Here is a 19,391-nt window from a genome sequence, read left to right on the forward strand (position 1 = left end):
AAACAATCACTCCCAGTTCTACATAGTCAAATATTAGTATTTCAGAACTGAATCTTCTATAGAGGATTTCTTTAAAGCAAAGGAGCACACTTTGCAATGTAGTACAAAATCAGGCTGATCACAATGTCAAAAGATGCGTTCCTGGGATGACTGATTTCAGAGTTTTTGCCTTTTGTGTTGCTGGATTAAGCCATGTTAAAAGATCAGACAAACGCTTTTGACCTTGAATCAGACGTTAGTCCACCATTGGTCACTAAGAACACTTACTTTTTGGAGAGTGAAAGACTTTTAAAATCATTTAATACATAAGAAAACCATATACATTTTGCACTGGCTCAGTCTTCTGCATCCATCAACAACCTCTACTTCTCTTATGACTGGAGCTACAACACTTGAATCATTAGCTCCTCCTTCCCAGCTACCCAGGACCCCCAACACTACTTTTCAATGAAGCAGAGAAATTCTTGAGTTGCTTCTAATTTAATATGCTACACTTACTGTTCACAGTACAGTTACCATTTTAGTTCGAAGAAATAAAACGTACTATGAGCTAGTACTTTCCAGAATACATGCGGCTGACATGAAAAAATTCTCAAATTCCTTCACTTTAACAGACAAAACAGAACTAAATCTGTCTTCATAATTCTGATTCGAACAACATTCTGTGTGATGAAAATTTTCCTCACGTCATTTTTCTTTCTTACGTCACTCATCTTCATTCTGTTCTCTACTCCTTCATGTTTTCACCAGTGAAAACAGTTGCACTCTATCTTCCTTTTTTAAATACACCAAGATTTTATATCCTGCTAGACTCCCTCACAATCTTTTCTGTTTCAAGGAGAACAAATCCCAACTTTTTCAGTCCCCCACCATTTTACTAAAGTCCTGCAATCATTCTAATAAATTTCTTCAGTACACTATTTTAAGACCTTTACATTTTTCTACAATTGTGTTGCCCATAAGTGAGAGCAGTACTCAAACTGGATCTGAATCAGTGTTTTATAAAAGTTCACCATAAATTTCCTGTTCTTGTACATGCAGTAGCATGTCTACCAATGTTCATATCATTCAAGATAAACAATGAGAATATCTATGCTACAACAATATGCCAATTGATAATCCCCTACACTGGCTCCCTGACCTTCAGCTACCTGCCATTTTTTGTTTGCTTTTTCCCAATTGTCTTTAGAGATAATGCAGATAGTGTGCTCAGATTTTTTTCGTGTTAGTATATAGCTGAAAATCAAATATTTGTTCTCACAGAAAGAAGTGGAAGAAAAATGTGGGGGTGGGCTGGGGGATAGCATTATACATAACAATGCTGTTACGAAGCAGGCAAAAATGATTAATTGGGACTCCAAGTGTAATTAATTGTACTTTTGATTCAACAACAAAAAAAAAGGAAAAAATTGGTGTGAGCCTTGGACGCGCCATCATCCTGCTCATAAGTCTATATCTGTTTAAAACTTACGGTGTTTGCTGGGAGTATGATAGGACAAAAGGTGAAGTATGACACAGTGAATGGTTTGGCTCTGGAATTCACTGCCTGAGTTCAAAAGGCCATAAGACATAGGAGCAGAATTAGGCTATTTTCGCATTGAGTCTGATCCACCATTCCATCATGGCTCTCCAATATTTCTCTTAGCCCCAATCTCCTGCTTTTTCCCCACACTCCTCCACGCCCTGACCAATCACGAATCTATCAATGTTGGCCTTAAATATACATAAATACTTGGCATTCACAGCTGCCTACGGCAAAGAATTCCACAGATTCACCACTCTCTAGCTAAATAAATTTCTCTTCATCTCCATTCTAAAGGGACACCCCTCTATTCTGGGTCTGTGTCCTCTGGTCTTAGACTTTTCATCTTAGGAACCATCCTCTCCACATTCACTCTGTCAGGCTGATTCACCATTTGATAGGTTTCTTCTTCTGAATTCTAGTCAATACAGGCCCAGAGACATCAAACACTCTTCATATCATAAGCCATTCAATCCTGGAATCATTTTTGTGAACCTCTTTTTCTCCAATTTCAGCACATTCTTTTTAAGATAAGGGGCCCAAAATTGCTCACAATACTTCAATTGAGGCCTCACCAGTGCTTAATAAAGTCTCAACATTACATCCTTGCTTTTATATTCCGGTCTTCTTGAAATGAATGCTAACATTGAATTTGGCTTCCTCACCACTGACTCAATTGATTCTCCTTTGTCTATCCTGCTTGCTATTTCTTCAAAGAATTCTAACTGATTTGTCAGGCAACCTTTTTTCCTCGAGGAAACTATGCTGATTATGGCGTATTTTACCATGTGCCTCCAAGTACCCTGAGACCTCACCTTTTATAATCAACTCCAACATCCTCCTGACCACTGAGGTTAAACTAACTGGTCTATAGTTTCCTTTCTTCTGCAAGTATAAACACCATAGGACTACGCAGCCATCACACCACTCAGGAAGGAGATGTACTTACTTTGGTGTGAAAAGTGCAAATCAATCCCAGAACAACAGCAAAGGACCTTGTGAAGCTGCTGGAGGAAACAGGTAGACAATGATCTATATCCACAGTAAAATGAGTCCTATATCATCATAACCTGAAAGGCTGCTCATCAAGGAAGAAGCCACTGCTATAAAACTGCCATAAAAAAAAGCCATACTACGGTTTGTAAGTGCACATGTGGACAACGATCTTACTTTTTGGAGAAATGTCCTTGGTCTGATGAAACAAAAATGACCATCGTTATGTTTGGAGGAAAAAGGCTTGCAAGCCGAAGAACACCATCCCAACCGTGAAGCATGGGGGTGGCAGCATCATGTTGTGAGGGTGCTTTGCTGCAGGAGGGACTGGTGCACTTCACAAAATAGATGGCCTCATGAGGAAGGAAAATTATGTGGATATATTGAAGCAGCTTCTCAAGACATCAGCCAGGAAGTTAAAGCTCGGTCGCAAATGGGTCTTCCAAATGGACATCGACCCCAAGCATACCTCCAAAGATGTGGCAAAATTTCTTAAGGACAACAAAGTCAAGGTATTGCAGTGGCCATCACAAAGCCTTGACCTCAATCCGATAGAAAATTTGTAGGCAGAACTGAAAAAGCGTGTGCGAGCAAGGAGGCCTACAAACCTGACTCAGTTACACCAGTTCTGTCTGGAGGAATGGATCAAAATTCCAGCAACTTACTGTGAGAAGCTTGTGGAAGGCTACCCAAAATGTTTGACCTAATTTAAATAATTTAAAGGCAATGCTACCAAATACTAACACAGTGTATGTAAACTTCTGACCCACTGGGAAAGTGATGAATGAAATAACAGTTGAAATAAATTATTCTCTCTACTATTATTCTGACAGTTCACATTCTCAAAATAAAGTAGTGATCCTAACTGACCTAAGACAGGGAATGTTTTCTTGGATTAAATGTCAGGAATTGTGAAAAATTGAGTTTAAATGTATTTGACCAAGTTGTATGTAAACTTCTGAATTCAACTGTATATTTATTGTGTGTGTATTTTGTATTCTTTATCTTTTATGGATTTTTTGAGCACCATCAGATCTGGGGTGGCAACTAGCTCATTCTCCTTACCCTTGTGCACAGGAAATGACATTAAACTACATTAATCTTAATCTTAGAACCAGAGAGCATAGCCTCAGAATACAGGAATATCTTTTTAGAACAGAGATTAGGAGCTATTTCTTTAGCCAGAGGGTGGTGAATCTGTGGAATTCATTGCCACAGACAGCTGTGGAGGCCAATTCATTGGGCATATTTAAAGTAGAGTTTGATAAATTATTGATTATTAATGGTGTCAAAGGTTACAGGAAGAAGGCAGGGAAATGGGGTTGAGAGAGATCAGCCATCAGACTCAATGGGCCAAAAATTCCTGTGCCTTATGTTCTAAGACGGGAGAGATGGATGAGATCAACAGGATCCCTGTTACAAAGACCAATACAGATTTGAAGAGACTAGCAGCCTCCTTCCATGCTGTGATTGGGCTGTAAGTCCCTGATTCTCTGTGGCTGTATTCATTTTATCATTGTGAACACATTACTTGTCTGTGCATTACTTCCTATCTATTAAAATAGTGTACAACATGGCAGAAAATACTCGACTATAGCAATGTTATGCAGTGCGTGTAACAATCATGATAGTCAGCCTGACCAGTCCTGTTGACTGCTCCAAGAAGTGACAGGCCTACCTTGCCTGGGCCTATACAGCACACTCCCTTAATAATCTCTTAACTACAGCTTGCCGCTCTTTAGCAAAAGCTGGGAGATATACTGGCTGATAAATTTATTCCTTTATTCCAAATTTTAGCGTGAAACAGAAAAGCTGCACTGTGAATGGTGACAAACTTTGATTAAGTGATTATTAATATTAAGTATATTATTCTCCATTCTATAGGGCAGAATCTCAAACAAAATCAGTGTTTGTGCTAAATTGTCCATCTGTAATTAATGATGTGGAACAGAGAACCAATCAGGTAATAGAAATACATTTATGCTCCTACCTATTTTTTAAAGACAAATTGAAGTTGACAAGGTGTATCACCATGCCCACATCACTAAGTTTCAATTGTCTTTCTTGATTTGCACATTAGATAAAATACTAAGGATTTGGTTGGAGCCTGATGTTTCTCAAATCAACCATCAATGGCAATAAAAGGTTAAATTGCTAAAACAAAATAAATAGCTATGAATTTTGATTGAATGGAAGTGCTGTGCTAAGTTGCTTACTTCAATTCTGATTTCCAGGGAGACCTGATGAAACTTTGATGTTAAGAAAGGCTCAAAATGAGCTTGGCAGATGGTGCCTTGTTCACAATGGGACGATAGAAAAAAAAGGAACAGAATTATTGACAGAAATACTGGCTGCTGGACTGTTTGCAAGACAAATGGACAAAGAAACCCTGGATAACATCTAGTCAATCAATCTGCTGTCGTGTGTACAAGTACAGTGAGGTACAGGTACAATGAAAATCAAAAATACTTGCAGGAAGATATAACAAATACAAGATAATCTATGTATAATTTATTTACTTAGAGATACAGTGCACGGCACCATGAGCCACCCCAACCATCAGCTCACTTATTTAACACTAATGTAATCACAGGACAATTTACAATGACCAATTAAGCTACTAACCAGTATGTCTTTGGACTGTCAGAGGAAATCTGAACACGCAGAGGAAAGCCACACAGTTTGTGGGGAGAATGTAGAAATTCCTTACAGATAGTACCAAAATTGAACTCCGAACTCTGAACACTGCAAGTTGTAATAGCTTCAAACTAACTGCTATGCTTCCAATACTCATACATAACACCGGAAGTTTCATAGCAGCTCATTAACTACCCAACCAACCACACCTTCAGGAATCCTCAGACCCACCTATGGAATAGACTATGGTTCCTAATTACCCTTTCAAGAACCCCCAACACCAGGAACAAAGAAAGTTATCCTTGATCTTAAAGAGGAAAAGACCAAGTGACTGATTAAGTCTTGCATCATTGGGGGAAGATGTCCCCTAGTGGTCATTGTGAGATGTGTCAAAATGTAACAGCAAGACTTGGTGACATGTGCAAAACTCTAAACTGATAACAAAAAGTAGAGCAGTGGGTTCCTGGTTAGGAAGTCAAGGATACAGTTTCAGAGAGAGAATCAGAGGCTAGGTTCTGTAGCTTTCTGATCGTGACTGTAGGAATGATGCTGTTAAATGCTAAGCTATAGCCAATAATCTGACAAAGGTATTTGCATTGTCCAGGAGATCCAAGGCCATGTAGCGAGCTATTGAGATCATGTCTGCTGTAGATCTATTGTAGCAATAGGCAAATTGCAATGGGCCCAGGTCCTTCCTGAGACATGACTGCCATGACTGACCTCTCAGAGCATTTCATCACTGTAGATGTGGGTGCTTCTGGATGGTAGAGGCAGGTTCGGTATTGGCATTTAAATAAAATTGGATAAGTATATGGACAGGAAAGGAATGGAGGGTTATGGGCTGAGTGCGGGCCAGCAGGACTAAGTGAGTGTAAGCATTTGGCATGGACTAGAAGGGCTGAGATGGCCTGTTTCCGTGCTGTAATTGTTATATGGTTATATGGTTAATATAATAGCTGTTAAAGCAGGTCACACTGCTCTTCTTGGGCACTGGTATAATTATTGCCCTTTTGAAGCAGGTGGGAATTTCTGACCATAACAATGAGAGATTGAAGATGTCTTTGAATCCCCCCCATCAGTTGGTTGGCATAATTTTTCAGAGCCTTACCGAGGACTCCATCTATGAGGAGGTGCACTTGCACAAATAAATTGTAGATATTATATTAAATCTACTTTATTAATTGTGAATGTTAGTGAATTGCTGACGCTTTTCTTCATGGAACAAATATATTTTTCTCTTATTAATGCATCCCTCTTTTTACTGCACAAGTAAGCCGATTTGAATCAATCTCCATTAACTGCTCTACTGATCAGATGGATATGAACTCATAGCATCAATAGACAATAGACAGTAGGGGCAGGAGTAGGCCATTTGGCCCTTCTAGCCAGGACTGCCATTCACTGTGATTATGGCTGATCATACACAATCAGTACCCCATTCCTGCCCTCTCCCCATATCCCTTGATCCCGCTATCTATAAGAGCTCTATCTAACTCTCTCTTGAATGCATCCAGAGACTTGGCCTCCACTGCCTTCAGGGGCAGACCATTCCACATATCCACCACTCTCTGGGTGAAAAAGATTTTCTGCATCTCTGTTCTAAATGGCCAACTCCTTATTTTTAAACTGTGGCCTCTAGTTCTGGACTCCCCCATCAGCGGGAACATGCTTCCTGCCTCTAGTGTGTCCAATCCCTTAATAATCTTATATGTTTCAATCAGATACACTTTGCATACACAGAAATCACCAAACACTGCACAGTATATCTAAACTTAGTTATTTTAAAACGGGCCTTAGAGGAAAAATGGATCATTCATGATAAAATGGCAGGACAGGCTCGATGGGCCAAATAGCCTAATTCTGCTCCTATGTCTTATGGTCTTCTGAATTGTCATCTTTTGCACATCAGTTGACAAACTCTAAAAGAGATCACCTTTAGGTGATGATGTTTAAGTGCAAGGCATTGAGTTAGGTACTGGTTTGGTTTCTGGGATAGAGTATTAAACTATAACACCTACTTGACAGGTTCATGCACAATCAAAGTGATATACATGTCAGATAATGCTGAACATTTGAAGGATCAAGACAAAAAAGAGACCGTGAAACTAAACGCTAATTGTTCACTAAGGAAACACCAAGTTTCAGATATTTCAAAGGATCTTCAAGGATGTGTAATCCTCCATGACATATTTAAGTTGGATGGATGTTCCTGCAGATGTTTAATTTAATAATGAGTCAGTATATATAAAGATACCTTTTCACAAATATGATGGCTACTTTGGAATCTATCTCAAAGCCAAAAATATGAAATGTAGCAAAAAAAAAGAAAATAAAATTTGTTAAGAAATTCACATGAGGATGATCATGTATTATTTTCTACTCCATTGCTACTTGTTAAAGAAAAACTTCTCAACGTCAAAAACAATATTTTTGGCCTTAAACATCCTCATATAAAATATTTTTTTTAACATTTTGTCAATTGATGCGCAAACTGTGGCTATCCATAACTACCTTTAGAATAAAACAATTTAGATATGCTGGACAGTGTACAGAGATTCCTGTGTACAAAGTGTATTCATGTTATGAGCTCACATCCTTAAGACAATAAGACACAGGACCAGAATAAGGCCACTTGGCCCATCAAGTCTGCTCTATCACTCCATCAAAGTTTATTTATTATCCTCTCAACCCCATTCTTCTGCCTTCTGCCTGTAACCATGACACCCTGATTAATCATGAACCTATCAACCTCCACTTTGAATATACTAAACAATTTGCCTTCTACAGATTCACCACCTTTTGGCAAAAGAAATTCGTCCTCATCTCTCCTCTGTAGGAGCGTCCTAGAGTCATAGAGTCATAGCACACTACAGCACAGGAAAAGGCCTTTCAGGCCATCTAGTCCATGCTGAACAAATATTTTCCCTAGTCCCATCAACCTGCACCCATAGCCCTCTGTACCAGTCCCATTCATGGATCTATCCAAATTTCTCTTACATGCTGAAATTGAACCTGCATCCACCACTTCCACTGGCAGTTCATTTCGCACACAACACCATCTGAATGAAGAAGATCCCCCTCCTGTTCCCCTTAAACATTGCACCTTTCATGCTTAACCCATGATCTCCAGATGTAGTCCCACCCAGTCTCAGTAGTATCCATCAGTGCTAATTTATTATTCCTCTCAACCCCCCTCTCTTCTCCCTGTAGTCTTTGATACCCTGACTAATCAAGAACTTATCACTCACCACTTTAAATATACTCAACGACTTCGCTGCCACAGCCATCCGTGGCAATGAATTTCACAGATTCTCCACCCTCTGGCTAAAGAAATTTCTCCTTATCCCTGTTCTAAATGCATGTCCCTCTAGTCCGAGGCTGTGAACTGCAGTCCTGGATTCACCCACTATGGGAAACATCTTCTCAACATTCACTATCAAAATCTGATAGATTTCAATGCGAATCCACATTCTTCGAAACTCCAGCCATTACAAGCCCAGAGCCATTAAGCTCTCTTCATGTGTTAAACTTTTCATTACCATTTCGTGAACCTCCTCTGGATCCTCTCCTTTGCCAGCACCTCCTTTCTTAGATAAGGGTCCCAAAATTGCTTCTTTATTCCTCCTTTAAGAGCCCTTTACTCCACTGTAATACTGATATACCTCACTTTATCTTCTCCCTCTCAGACATCCAATTGATCGGGAAAGTGGTTAACTGAGATGAGTTCAAATAGACTTGTCCAGTGAAAAAAGGAATGCATCAAAAATAAGAGGAAAATATAATTTTTAAGGAAGATTATGCTCCTAACATACTAGTACTCATTGTTAATAAAGTAGCTTTAACTTAATGTCTACTAGTTAAATTATTGCTGGTTGTGCAGTATAGACCTTCATAGAGGTCAATCATTATATTGATGAATAGAAGTGAAAATTTTGTTCCTCCCATTCACTATAATGGTTGAACTCTGCAGCGAAGGCCAAATGTCTGCACAGATAGTGGCATTCATTGAAAATGCTTGGTGTAAGACTGAGAAGGATTTGATTGGGTGCCATGATAATGTAATATTTAACACCACACTATTACAGAAGAATGCAGGGGGATCACATAACAATCGGAGCTTGGAATTCCATGCTGGCATCGTCCATAAGGAGTCTGTATGCCCTACCTGTGGAATCTGTGGGTTTTCTCCCACAGTCCAGAGACTTACCAGGTATGAAGCTAACTGGTCATTGTAAACTGTCCCGTGATTAGGTTAGGGTTAAATCAGGCTTTTTGGGGGGTGCCGGGTGGCATCACTTGCGCTGTATCTCTAAATGAGTAAATAAATAAAATTAAAGATGAAGATGCACCTGGCTCCTTTTGGCAACCCCAAGGTGAATCCCACCAGTGGTCCTGAAAGTACTCCTTTTGGAAAGGCCAACACAGCTGTGCAATAGAACTGAACCTGATATATATGTTCATTAAGGACACCAAATGAATCCTGAACTCCTTCATCACAACTCCTTGCCTCAGAACTGCTGGGGTTTTGTCAGCCTAGGAATAGAAATTAATTTATTGCCAGGTTTGGCTCACTTAACTGTTTAACTTCAAATGCTTTGTTTCTATTAGTATTTACACGGCAGATCTCCAAAAAGGATTTGCAAAAGCTACAAAATAACTGAATTAACCTTTCCTTGCAATTATCAAATCACTTGACAAGAAAATTATGAGTTGAAAAGTCTTTATCATCGAATCATAGTTGTATAGTGTTACCTATTGAATTTGCAAGTGTTTAGTAGCTGGGGTAAATAAGTGATATTAGTAACAATGCCATAGTGACATTCCACTTGCAAAGCAGAAATTCAGTAATTCCTCATTGCTGACTACAAATTTACAAGCAAGGTCAATGTAGGAGATTGACACAAAACTGACAGATTAATTTATGTTCAGTCTCCTTGGATTGTTACTCATTACAGAGCCTGAATATCACACATGTTGTAATATGCTGTATAACCTATATGTCCACACACATCCTCATCATCTGCTGTCCTGCAGTGGGTGAACACTTTACCATTTAGCTAGGTTTCTACAGACAGAATGATTTATCCTTCTGAGATGTCAGCATGATCATTAGTAGAAGCACTATGCTATATTCTGGAGTAACCCAATTGGTCAGGCAGCATCTGTGGAGGGAAATGGACAATATTGATGATATCATCACCCTCATTGCCATTACGTGCACCAGGATTAGATGGTTTAATCCTCAAGCACAAAGGGATTCTGCAGATGTTGGAAATTCAGAATAGCACATACAAAATGCCAAGGAAACTCAGCAGGTCAGGCAGCACCTATGAAAAGGAATAAGTAGTCAATGTTTTGGTCCGAGACTATTCATCAAGACTCATCGTTTAAATCTCACCTCCCTCAGAAAACTTGATGGAAGTAACACATTTACAGTTGACCATAATTTATGCAAACTTTCTCATTCAAGTGGAATGTACTTTTACTTTTAGATTTTACGGCCAACCTACCAAATACTCCAATGGCTTCCTGTACAAAATTAATTTTACAAAGTGTTAAAAAAATGACAATTAGAGAAAGAACTAAAGTCTGAATATTTTTCTTAAAACCTAACCTTGTATTTCAAATAAATGTATACACTTCTATGGACCAACCCAAATGAAACATATTGAGTTTTCTGACATTGTTTCATTAGACAGAATCCAATTGAATCATTCAGATATGCTAAGAAATAGAAAATCACCAGGTTACTGTCTACCCTCTCAGGTCTTTGAACACAAAGTGCTTGCGGAGTAGATCACCTAAGTTGAAGTACAAAGTTCAAACTATATGTATTATCTAAGTATGTACCGTATATTTACTATATGGTAGATTGAAATTTATTTTCTTGCAGGCATATACAGGAAGAAACACAACAGAATTTTATGAAATACTACACAAACAGAAAAAGACTAACAAACATGAATGTGCAAAAGAAGATAAACAATGGAAGTAAAAATAATACTGTGAACATGAGCTGTAAAGAGTCCTTGAAAGTGAGTCTGTGGGTCATGGAATGAGTTCAGAGTGGTGGTGAATGATGTAATCCATGCTGATTCAGGAGTCTGATGGTTGTAAGGTAGTAACTGCTCCTGAACCTGGTGGTATGGGACCTAAGAGTTCTCTACCTCCTGTCTGATGTTAGTATTGAGAAGACAGTTATGTCCCTATCAACATGCCACATTTGAACCTATGCTGGTGACAGTTTATTTTCCATTCCTGACAAGAAATATCTGTAGTTCAATTAGCATTGTTCCTTTCTTCTCAGTACAGTCAAATTGAACACAAATTCTAATTTGAGTACCTAGCTAAGACTATCCCAAGGGAACACCTCCCACAATTTTTTATAGGATGTCCCAGTAAAGATTTCAATGCTAATTTATTTGTTTCTCACCTTTATAAGAAGGGAGAGAATTACAAGAGCTGTGTCATTATCTTGGGACTAAAATGAATGCACATTCGAGATGTTACATTACTGATAATAAGGAACATTTTGCAAAATGATGAAAGAATATTGAAACTTTCACTAACATTCATAGTTTCTTTCTATGCACTTACATTTAATTCCAAATTGTTACATTGAATGTGATGTATTATTAAATTTAAACATTATTCAGGATATAGTTTACGGGAAACTGATGGAAAACAATTACTTTAAATTCCAATATATCATTAATAATCCTTCCTCGTTATATGTGCTTTGATTGTATAATGCAGGGATGTATTTGAAAGAAAATACTCTAACAGCAAGTGAATTATCGTATGTGGCCATCTCACCAATACTATTTATCAGTCATGGAAATGCATTCATTTGATTCAGTTGACAATAACATTGCCAGGTTGCCATCTGTTGGAACCTCTATGGCCCTAGCACTAAAGTGAGCTTTGTATGTACCTTATTCAAGTGCAGTTTATGAGGTTCCATGCAAAGCACAGCTGAATAAGCAAAGGGCAACCAATTAAGAAGCTTTCAGGATGCTTGAGCAGTGTAAAGGCAGCATTACATTTGAATCACTTCTTTCCCAATGTTGCCACATGTGATCTCAGGTTTATAAAAAATCATTGTCAAGAAATTTGTAAGGACACATCTATTTTACTTGGCAGACTTAAAATTCTACAAAGAAAGTGTCAATAATGATTTCTTTTCAAAAGAAGAAAATAACTCTCTTATTCCTCTCTATTAATGTAAACATTTGGTTCACATCAATGACTGCCAGTCAACACACCTACAAATGATTCACCTGGTATTCAGAGCGGTGATAGTGGGTTTTATCATATTGATTGAAGACTGAAATATAGTTTCTGTACAGTGGAATGTCAGTCCATATATTTTTTCTTGATAAGTTGTTGGTGTAAACAGTCACATTTTAAGGCAGAAGCACTTTAAGTACAAATCATTTTTTATTCTTTTTTAGGATTAGACATAATATAAACATTTAATCTTTCTTTTTTAACCTTCTTAATAATGAATGGAGTGCTTACATTAAAAAAAAAACAGAACTACAGGCAATAGTATGCTGAAAGGAATCAGGTATACGAGGGATTATTTGAAACAAGGCTACAGAAAAATCAGGATGAGGAATTAAACAATACAGAATCTAATGCATTTTGAAAAGAGCATGGGGAAAAGAACCTGAAAAGTTTCCATGAAATCAGCAGAAAAGAAGACATTAAAAAGGTAGAAACGGGTATCAAATTGGCAGAAAATCAAACCATATGGAGAGAAATGAAAGACAATGAAGGATTAATCACATTAAAAGGGATGGCGTCTAACAGTGGACCACAAAACAATGGAATGGCGGGGAATGAGAAATCAATCAATGTGTGCAAGATTTCCAGCAAGGGTAAAATTATCATTGGATCCAATGATGAAGAACACATCAAAAGTAGAAGTAATACCTCATCAAGGAGTAAATCATAGAAGATGGAAATCTGAAATTCAAACTAAAAATATTAGAAATGCTCATCAAGTCAGGCTCATTTCCAAGGAGACAGGAACAGAGGTAATATTACAAGTCTATGACTTTTCACCAGTACTGGGGAAAGTTATAAAATTAACATGTTTCAAGATGCAAAGAGAAGTACAGAAGACAACAGGAATGGATGTGATAGGCTATGCAGCAAGGGGAAGTGAATGCTTCGATTGCTATCACGGCAACTGAACGCAACACAGTGTTTGTGAACAAAGAATGGTGTGTTGCAGCATTCCCAACATTGAAATAAACAACTTCAGATACTCTGAGTTTCCAGTTTGTATTGGAAGCGTCCAATTCCAATGGAAGGTCATCAGCAGTACCATTAACTCAATTTTTTTCTCTGTCCAGAAGCTGCTGATCTGCTGAGCATTTCTCAAATTATTTTATATTCTATTTCCAGCAACTGAGGCATTTGTTTCTTCTTTCCACTCCCTGTCCTTATTCATTTCCCTCCATTTTGATCATCTACAGATAAATCAACTGCAATTAACAAGCCTTCACAATCCTCCGTAAGCAGCAACAGCACCACTTGTATCATTCATTTTCCTTTGCTCTCCCCATTCCCTTTCATCTCTCCCGGACTTCTCTGCAACTTAAAAGATGGTTGATTGCTAACAATCAGCCTGAAGCATCGTCATTGTTTCAGTCTTTACAGATGATGTTTGATCCGATGAACATTTCTTTTTTTCGTATATCAAGACAATTGCAGCTTACAATATTAAGTAAAAATGACAAAAGTAAGGCAGAAGTATTAGACTATAGGAATATTCCATGGAGAATTGCTGGTTACTGTGTTCTGCAGCTTAGAAAGTCTCACATTTTTAGGTACAAGTGGCAAATATGAATGTTTGAGATGACCTAGAGGTCAGCTGTTGTGCTTCCTGGCTATATACTGGACTCAGCACTGCATCTAGTGATGAAACACTGATGTACTGAGACAAGCCACATACAATGTATCAAGTCCTCAATTATACACCAGGACTACCTGGTATAACTTATCCACCAGCATGTCTTTGGGACGTGGGAGCAAATCAGATCATCTATCAGAAACCCACTTGGTCAGAGGGAGAAGACGTAAATGTCACAATGTCAGCTCCTGAGTTCATGGCCAAAGAACAATTTGTAGTTGGGCTGAGTAGCTTTATCCTGAATTAAGAAATAGATACTGTAACTTTCTAAATTGCAACAGAAGTACACTAATGAATGAGGCCTTGTCAACTTAGAGCACAGCCTTTTCCTTAGTGTCTGGTTTTTGATTTTGTTTTGTAAGTTTTTAGTTTGTTCTTCTTTTATCGTGAAAAATTTTTCCAGTCTTGATCCTGAACCTAAGTGTTGACTGTGTGGAGTTTAATACATATCCCCTGTTATGGTGTGGGTTTATGAAAGGTGCTTCAATTTCCCCCCACCTATTAAAATGATGGATCAGACCTTGATCCATGAAGCTGTGAGGCAGCAGCACTAGCTGCTGTATCATCATGCCAAAAGACAAGCATGAAAAGAGAGAAAGCAAAGAGATTAGATGAGGTTAAAATAAAGGACTTGGGATAACAAAAATGGACCACAAAATTAAACTGTCAAAGTACAGAGAACAGCAATAACATTGTATTTGAATAAGAAAGCAAAATCCTAATGGGATGAAATAACAGGAACTGATAGATGAAGAGAAGAAATACTAAATAAATATTTTGGTTCAGTGTTCAGCACTGAGACAGATTAGAAGAATTTATCAGAGGACAGGATTTAAAATTAAGAAGAGCAATCCTAAATAAATTAATCTAACTTGAAGAACAACATAAAACATGGGACATGGAAAATAGAACAGTACAGCGGAGGAACTGATGATGACTCTGCTGACCATAACTCCAGAACAGAAGATAAAAACCATAGCTCTTAAGGAAATAAATTTCACTTCATATAAAATTCAAGGAACAATATAACAGAAACACTATTACACATTATTAATACTTTGTTATGCTATGGTACAATGCCAGAAAAATCAGTAGATAGATCACCCCTGCTTTAAATAAAACAGTAGAACATGTCCAGGAAACTAAAGGGCCATCATTATACCAATACTGGGGAAGCAAAATAATGAAATTTCTATTAAAAATTTAATAGGCAAGATAGTCAGAAACCAAGTTACAATACTGTATAATTGGTATATATTTTAGCAGGAAAATGTGGGTTGATCAGCCTCAAAGGTATCTCAGAAGCAATAACAGTAAGAGTACATACAGATGCTGCAGTAGGCGTCATTCCTCCAGAACTCAAATATGTGTTTGAATATAATGGAACAGGTAAATAAATACAGCATCAAGAATCTATTCAGAAGATGGATATGTAGCCACTTTCAAAATGGACAAGAGAGGAAAGAGAAAAATTATAGCATTTTAAAGTTTTAAAAGTTGGTATGTGTGGTTCCCCCATCAGACTACTGCAGTTCATATATTACATTTTTTAAAGATTAAATGATGACATCAAAGGCAAAATTTCTAAAGTTGTGAATGATTTAGGTAGCGAATTTGGCAAAATGGAGCATTACATAATGACAAGGATTAAAGCAAATCATAAAATGTCATAAATAAATTTGTAAAGAGGGATAAAATTAGCAAGTAAAACTTAAGACAAGTAAACAAGTGTAGAATGGTAACATTGTTGTTAGCATAATACTGTTACAGCAGAGCAGCCCGGGGTTCAATTCCCACCACTGAATGTAGGGATGTTCTCCCGATGACTGCATGGTTTCTATCTGGGTGCTCCAGTTGCCCCCACATTCCAAAGACGTAAGTGGTTTAGTAGGTTAATTGGTCACGTGGGTGTGACTGGGCAGCATGGTCTCATTCGGCCAGAAGGACCTGTTCTGGCATTGTTTCTCTAAATAAAGAAAAATAAAATAAATAAACCTAAGATACTTGGTAGGAAAATTAAGGAGGTCATAAATTAATTAATAGTGAAAAATTGGGAGGTGAAGGCATTAAACTGTACTCTTTCTGCAGGGACATTCTAAACATAAATGTAATATACATACTAGTATAAATGTACAGACCTCTACTGTGCTCATTTATTATTCAGCATTCAGATAACAATATAAGAACTACAAGCTGGGGTAGGGCTTTCAGCTCTCATATCTGCTCTTTCATGGAACAATTGTCAATCTTTCACCTCAGCACTGCATGTCTGCAGTAATCCATATTTCTCAGTTTCCTCAACATAGAAGGAAACCCTACACTGCTCTCTATGGGAGATGTTTCTACTTATCCCAGTTCTGAATGCCTGGCCTCATATTATGAGACCACAACCCATGTTTCTTCGGACACATCATCTACCTGTTTAAGAATTACTGTATAGTGTATGTGTTTCAATGAGATCACCTCTCATTCTGAATTTCTGAGTGTATGGGAGCTTTCAAGTTGATCTTTTCTCCTGACCCAGGAATCACTCTAGTGAATTTTCTTGGAGACACTCTATCACAAGTATATTCTTAGACGGTGAAGACATGCCTGCATAAAATATTTGCCATGCAACTTGCCTTACGTTTTTTCAATATGAATGAAAGGGCTGCAAATGATTGGCATTCCTAAATCTTTCTGTACCTGCATGTTCCCTCTGCTCATTCCAAGTGAAAGGCCTACTAATATGCCCATGTCTGAGATCAGCTGATTCCTAAAAAATCGATGTAGTCAGGCACCAGCCATATCACTCCCTGCAAATCTTAGCAAACTGAAAGCACCAAAAATTTGTGCAAAAATCCAATGGGAATCCATTGCAAACTATCTGAAACAAGGTGATGGTCTGTGTAAACTGCGGTGTCACTGGGGTATGCCACTGCTGATGGAACACACATTCAACTGTACAGATTTAACGACCGAAATACTCAAGCTCAGAAAGGCAATGCAGGTTTCAACAGACCTGTGCTACACATGATGCTGCATATACAGTTTGTGAACCAATTCCACTTCCATTGCACCTAGAATCACCTGTTACAAAATGGGACAGATATTCCAGAGGATATCAGCATTGCATTGGCACCTAGAGAGCATACAGTGAGTGTTCAGAATGTGGGCCCTGCTGCCAGAGGGAACGCTTGAGACAAACAGTACGCATTGATTTGAGAAATGGCTGAATATTAAAAGAAACAGGGGATTTTGCTGATTGAGAGAGATAAGTAAAGTCAGGCATGGGCTAATGTAGGGAATCTTTATTCTAGGTACTTCTGTGCATGGACTAATTCAAAAACAAAACAATAAATGCTCTTGATTGTAGTTAATTTTATATAGAACTGCTAGGCACACGAGTTTTCCATAGTTACAATAGCTTGTTTTCTATTGTCTACTGAAGAGTATCAACATAAGTCATAATGACTCTAATGTTAATCATGTTGGAACGACTTAGAAGTTAAAACAACATTTGTCAAGACCAAACCTGAGTTAACATTTCAGGCAGATGAAACTGTCTTCTGAAAAATCAGGCACCTAAAACATTAACTCTATTGCTCTCTCCACACATGCTGCCTGACCTGCTGATTATTCGGGTATTTTCTATTTTAGTTTAGATCAGGGGATCCCTCCCATTATCTGAGGAGCTCACGGTGGGAACCCTTGCTTTAGATTATACTAAAGCTATTTGCTCTCCTCCCGCTAATCATGATGAACTTAGAAAGGATGTCACATCCCCTAGACAAGTAATATCACTCTTAAGGCTGTCTGTTCTCAGCATGTTGCCAAACAAGCTTTGCAGAATTGGAGTTTAAGTGTTACCATTGTGAAGTGTCCATGCATGCAAACAGAAATCCAATTACTAGGTAATATACCCAGTGTGGTAAAAGTCCTTATTTACCACTTTACATTGCAGCCAAGCAGCAGCTGATTTTTTCAACAAATATCAGAACCAACTTACCCTGTTATATTTTACTTCGTGTTCAAAAGTGACGAAAATAAAACCTTGCACTTTAATCTTTCCTTCTGAATTACTTTTGTTTCCTTGCACTCAATCTCTCGGTACCACTCTTTACTACATAAGGCCCGTCATCTATACAAGTTGTTAAAATTAAGGTTCAGGACATTTGCTTCATATGAAATTTAAACAATACTTAATATAATTCAACAATATTTAAGCTAGTGAATGACATCGCACTCAGCAGCAAAAATGCATTGGTTTAAATTATCTAACTGGGAAGAATATCTTCCACTCCAGACAATGTTAAAACGTGTTTAAATAACCTAAACTGTAAGCCTATGTAAGCAAAACAGTGCTCTAAACATCACATCAGATTATGTAATTCATGAAGAGCACACACAGAAGTCTTCTTTTATCGCGAGCACGTAATTGACCATCATTCTGCGGCGGTAACACCTGGACAACAACCTCACTCCTCGAATATTGAAGTTACACACCGGCTAGTTCACCGGCATATGGCGAGATGAAGAGTTGTGCCAGGTCTGACTCAGAGTTGCTCTGCAACCTGGCCACCTGTCAATCCAGCACCGTCGCCGGAGAGCCAGCGAGCCCAGCTCCGGGAGATTTCCAGCTCCCTCAGCAAGCTATCTCCAGCCCAGGCTCCGCCGCGGGGCACACCGCAGCATACTTTTAAAATGGCTTTTAAAGAAATGGTGTTTTTATTTCGTCAACTGCCAATAGCAGAAATTAACGGCGCGGTGCTCAAATCGATCCACAGGCGGCTGGAAATCCATCAGTCTGACTGCCCTAGCTCCACTACTGGGATTCCAGCCACACGCCCGAGGAGACACAAAACTGCAGAAACCCAAACAATGCTGTGGCTTCAGCAAGCCGGTATATCTTCTAACACACGTCTCCCTCTCTCTCTCTCCCACACACACACACACACCCATACACTTCACTCACTCACTCACTCACTCACTCACTTGCCTACCTTTCTGTACACCAGCATGTTGGGCGATTCGTCCGCGGTTCCGTTGTTACTCGCATTCTGCCCATAATTATTTCCTTGCGCCATAGCAAGATGTGCCTTGGGATTCCTGAATTCTCACCAGGGGGAGGAAACAAAAAAGGGTCTTGTTTTAAAATCTCAATTATGCATACATATCAAAAGATGCTGACAATCGTCAAGTGGAGATTGTAATAAAGAAAGAGCAGCAAGATGTCAAATGCGGTCACGGCAAAGGGCACAGCAACGCGGGACAGAGGCGGGGGGACAGGCCACCTGAACTACACTTAGATGCTAAAACAGCAATGATTTTGTCGGG

The 19,391-nt window shown here is 38.5% G+C and overlaps 1 protein-coding gene across 1 annotated transcript in view; it reads right to left on the minus strand.

Annotated features, from left to right (window-relative positions):
* The window catches only part of LOC132403321 (regulator of G-protein signaling 7), a 469,317-nt gene extending 450,176 nt beyond the window's left edge, over positions 1-19,141 (minus strand). The window contains exon 1 of the mRNA XM_059986772.1: positions 19,058-19,141. Coding sequence (XP_059842755.1) covers positions 19,058-19,141 — 84 coding nt within the window. The remainder of the gene's footprint in view (positions 1-19,057) is intronic.
* Between the last annotated feature and the right edge of the window lie 250 nt (positions 19,142-19,391).

Source organism: Hypanus sabinus, chromosome 12, assembly GCF_030144855.1.
Source record: "Hypanus sabinus isolate sHypSab1 chromosome 12, sHypSab1.hap1, whole genome shotgun sequence".
In the NCBI taxonomy this organism is placed as follows: Eukaryota; Metazoa; Chordata; class Chondrichthyes; order Myliobatiformes; family Dasyatidae; genus Hypanus; species Hypanus sabinus.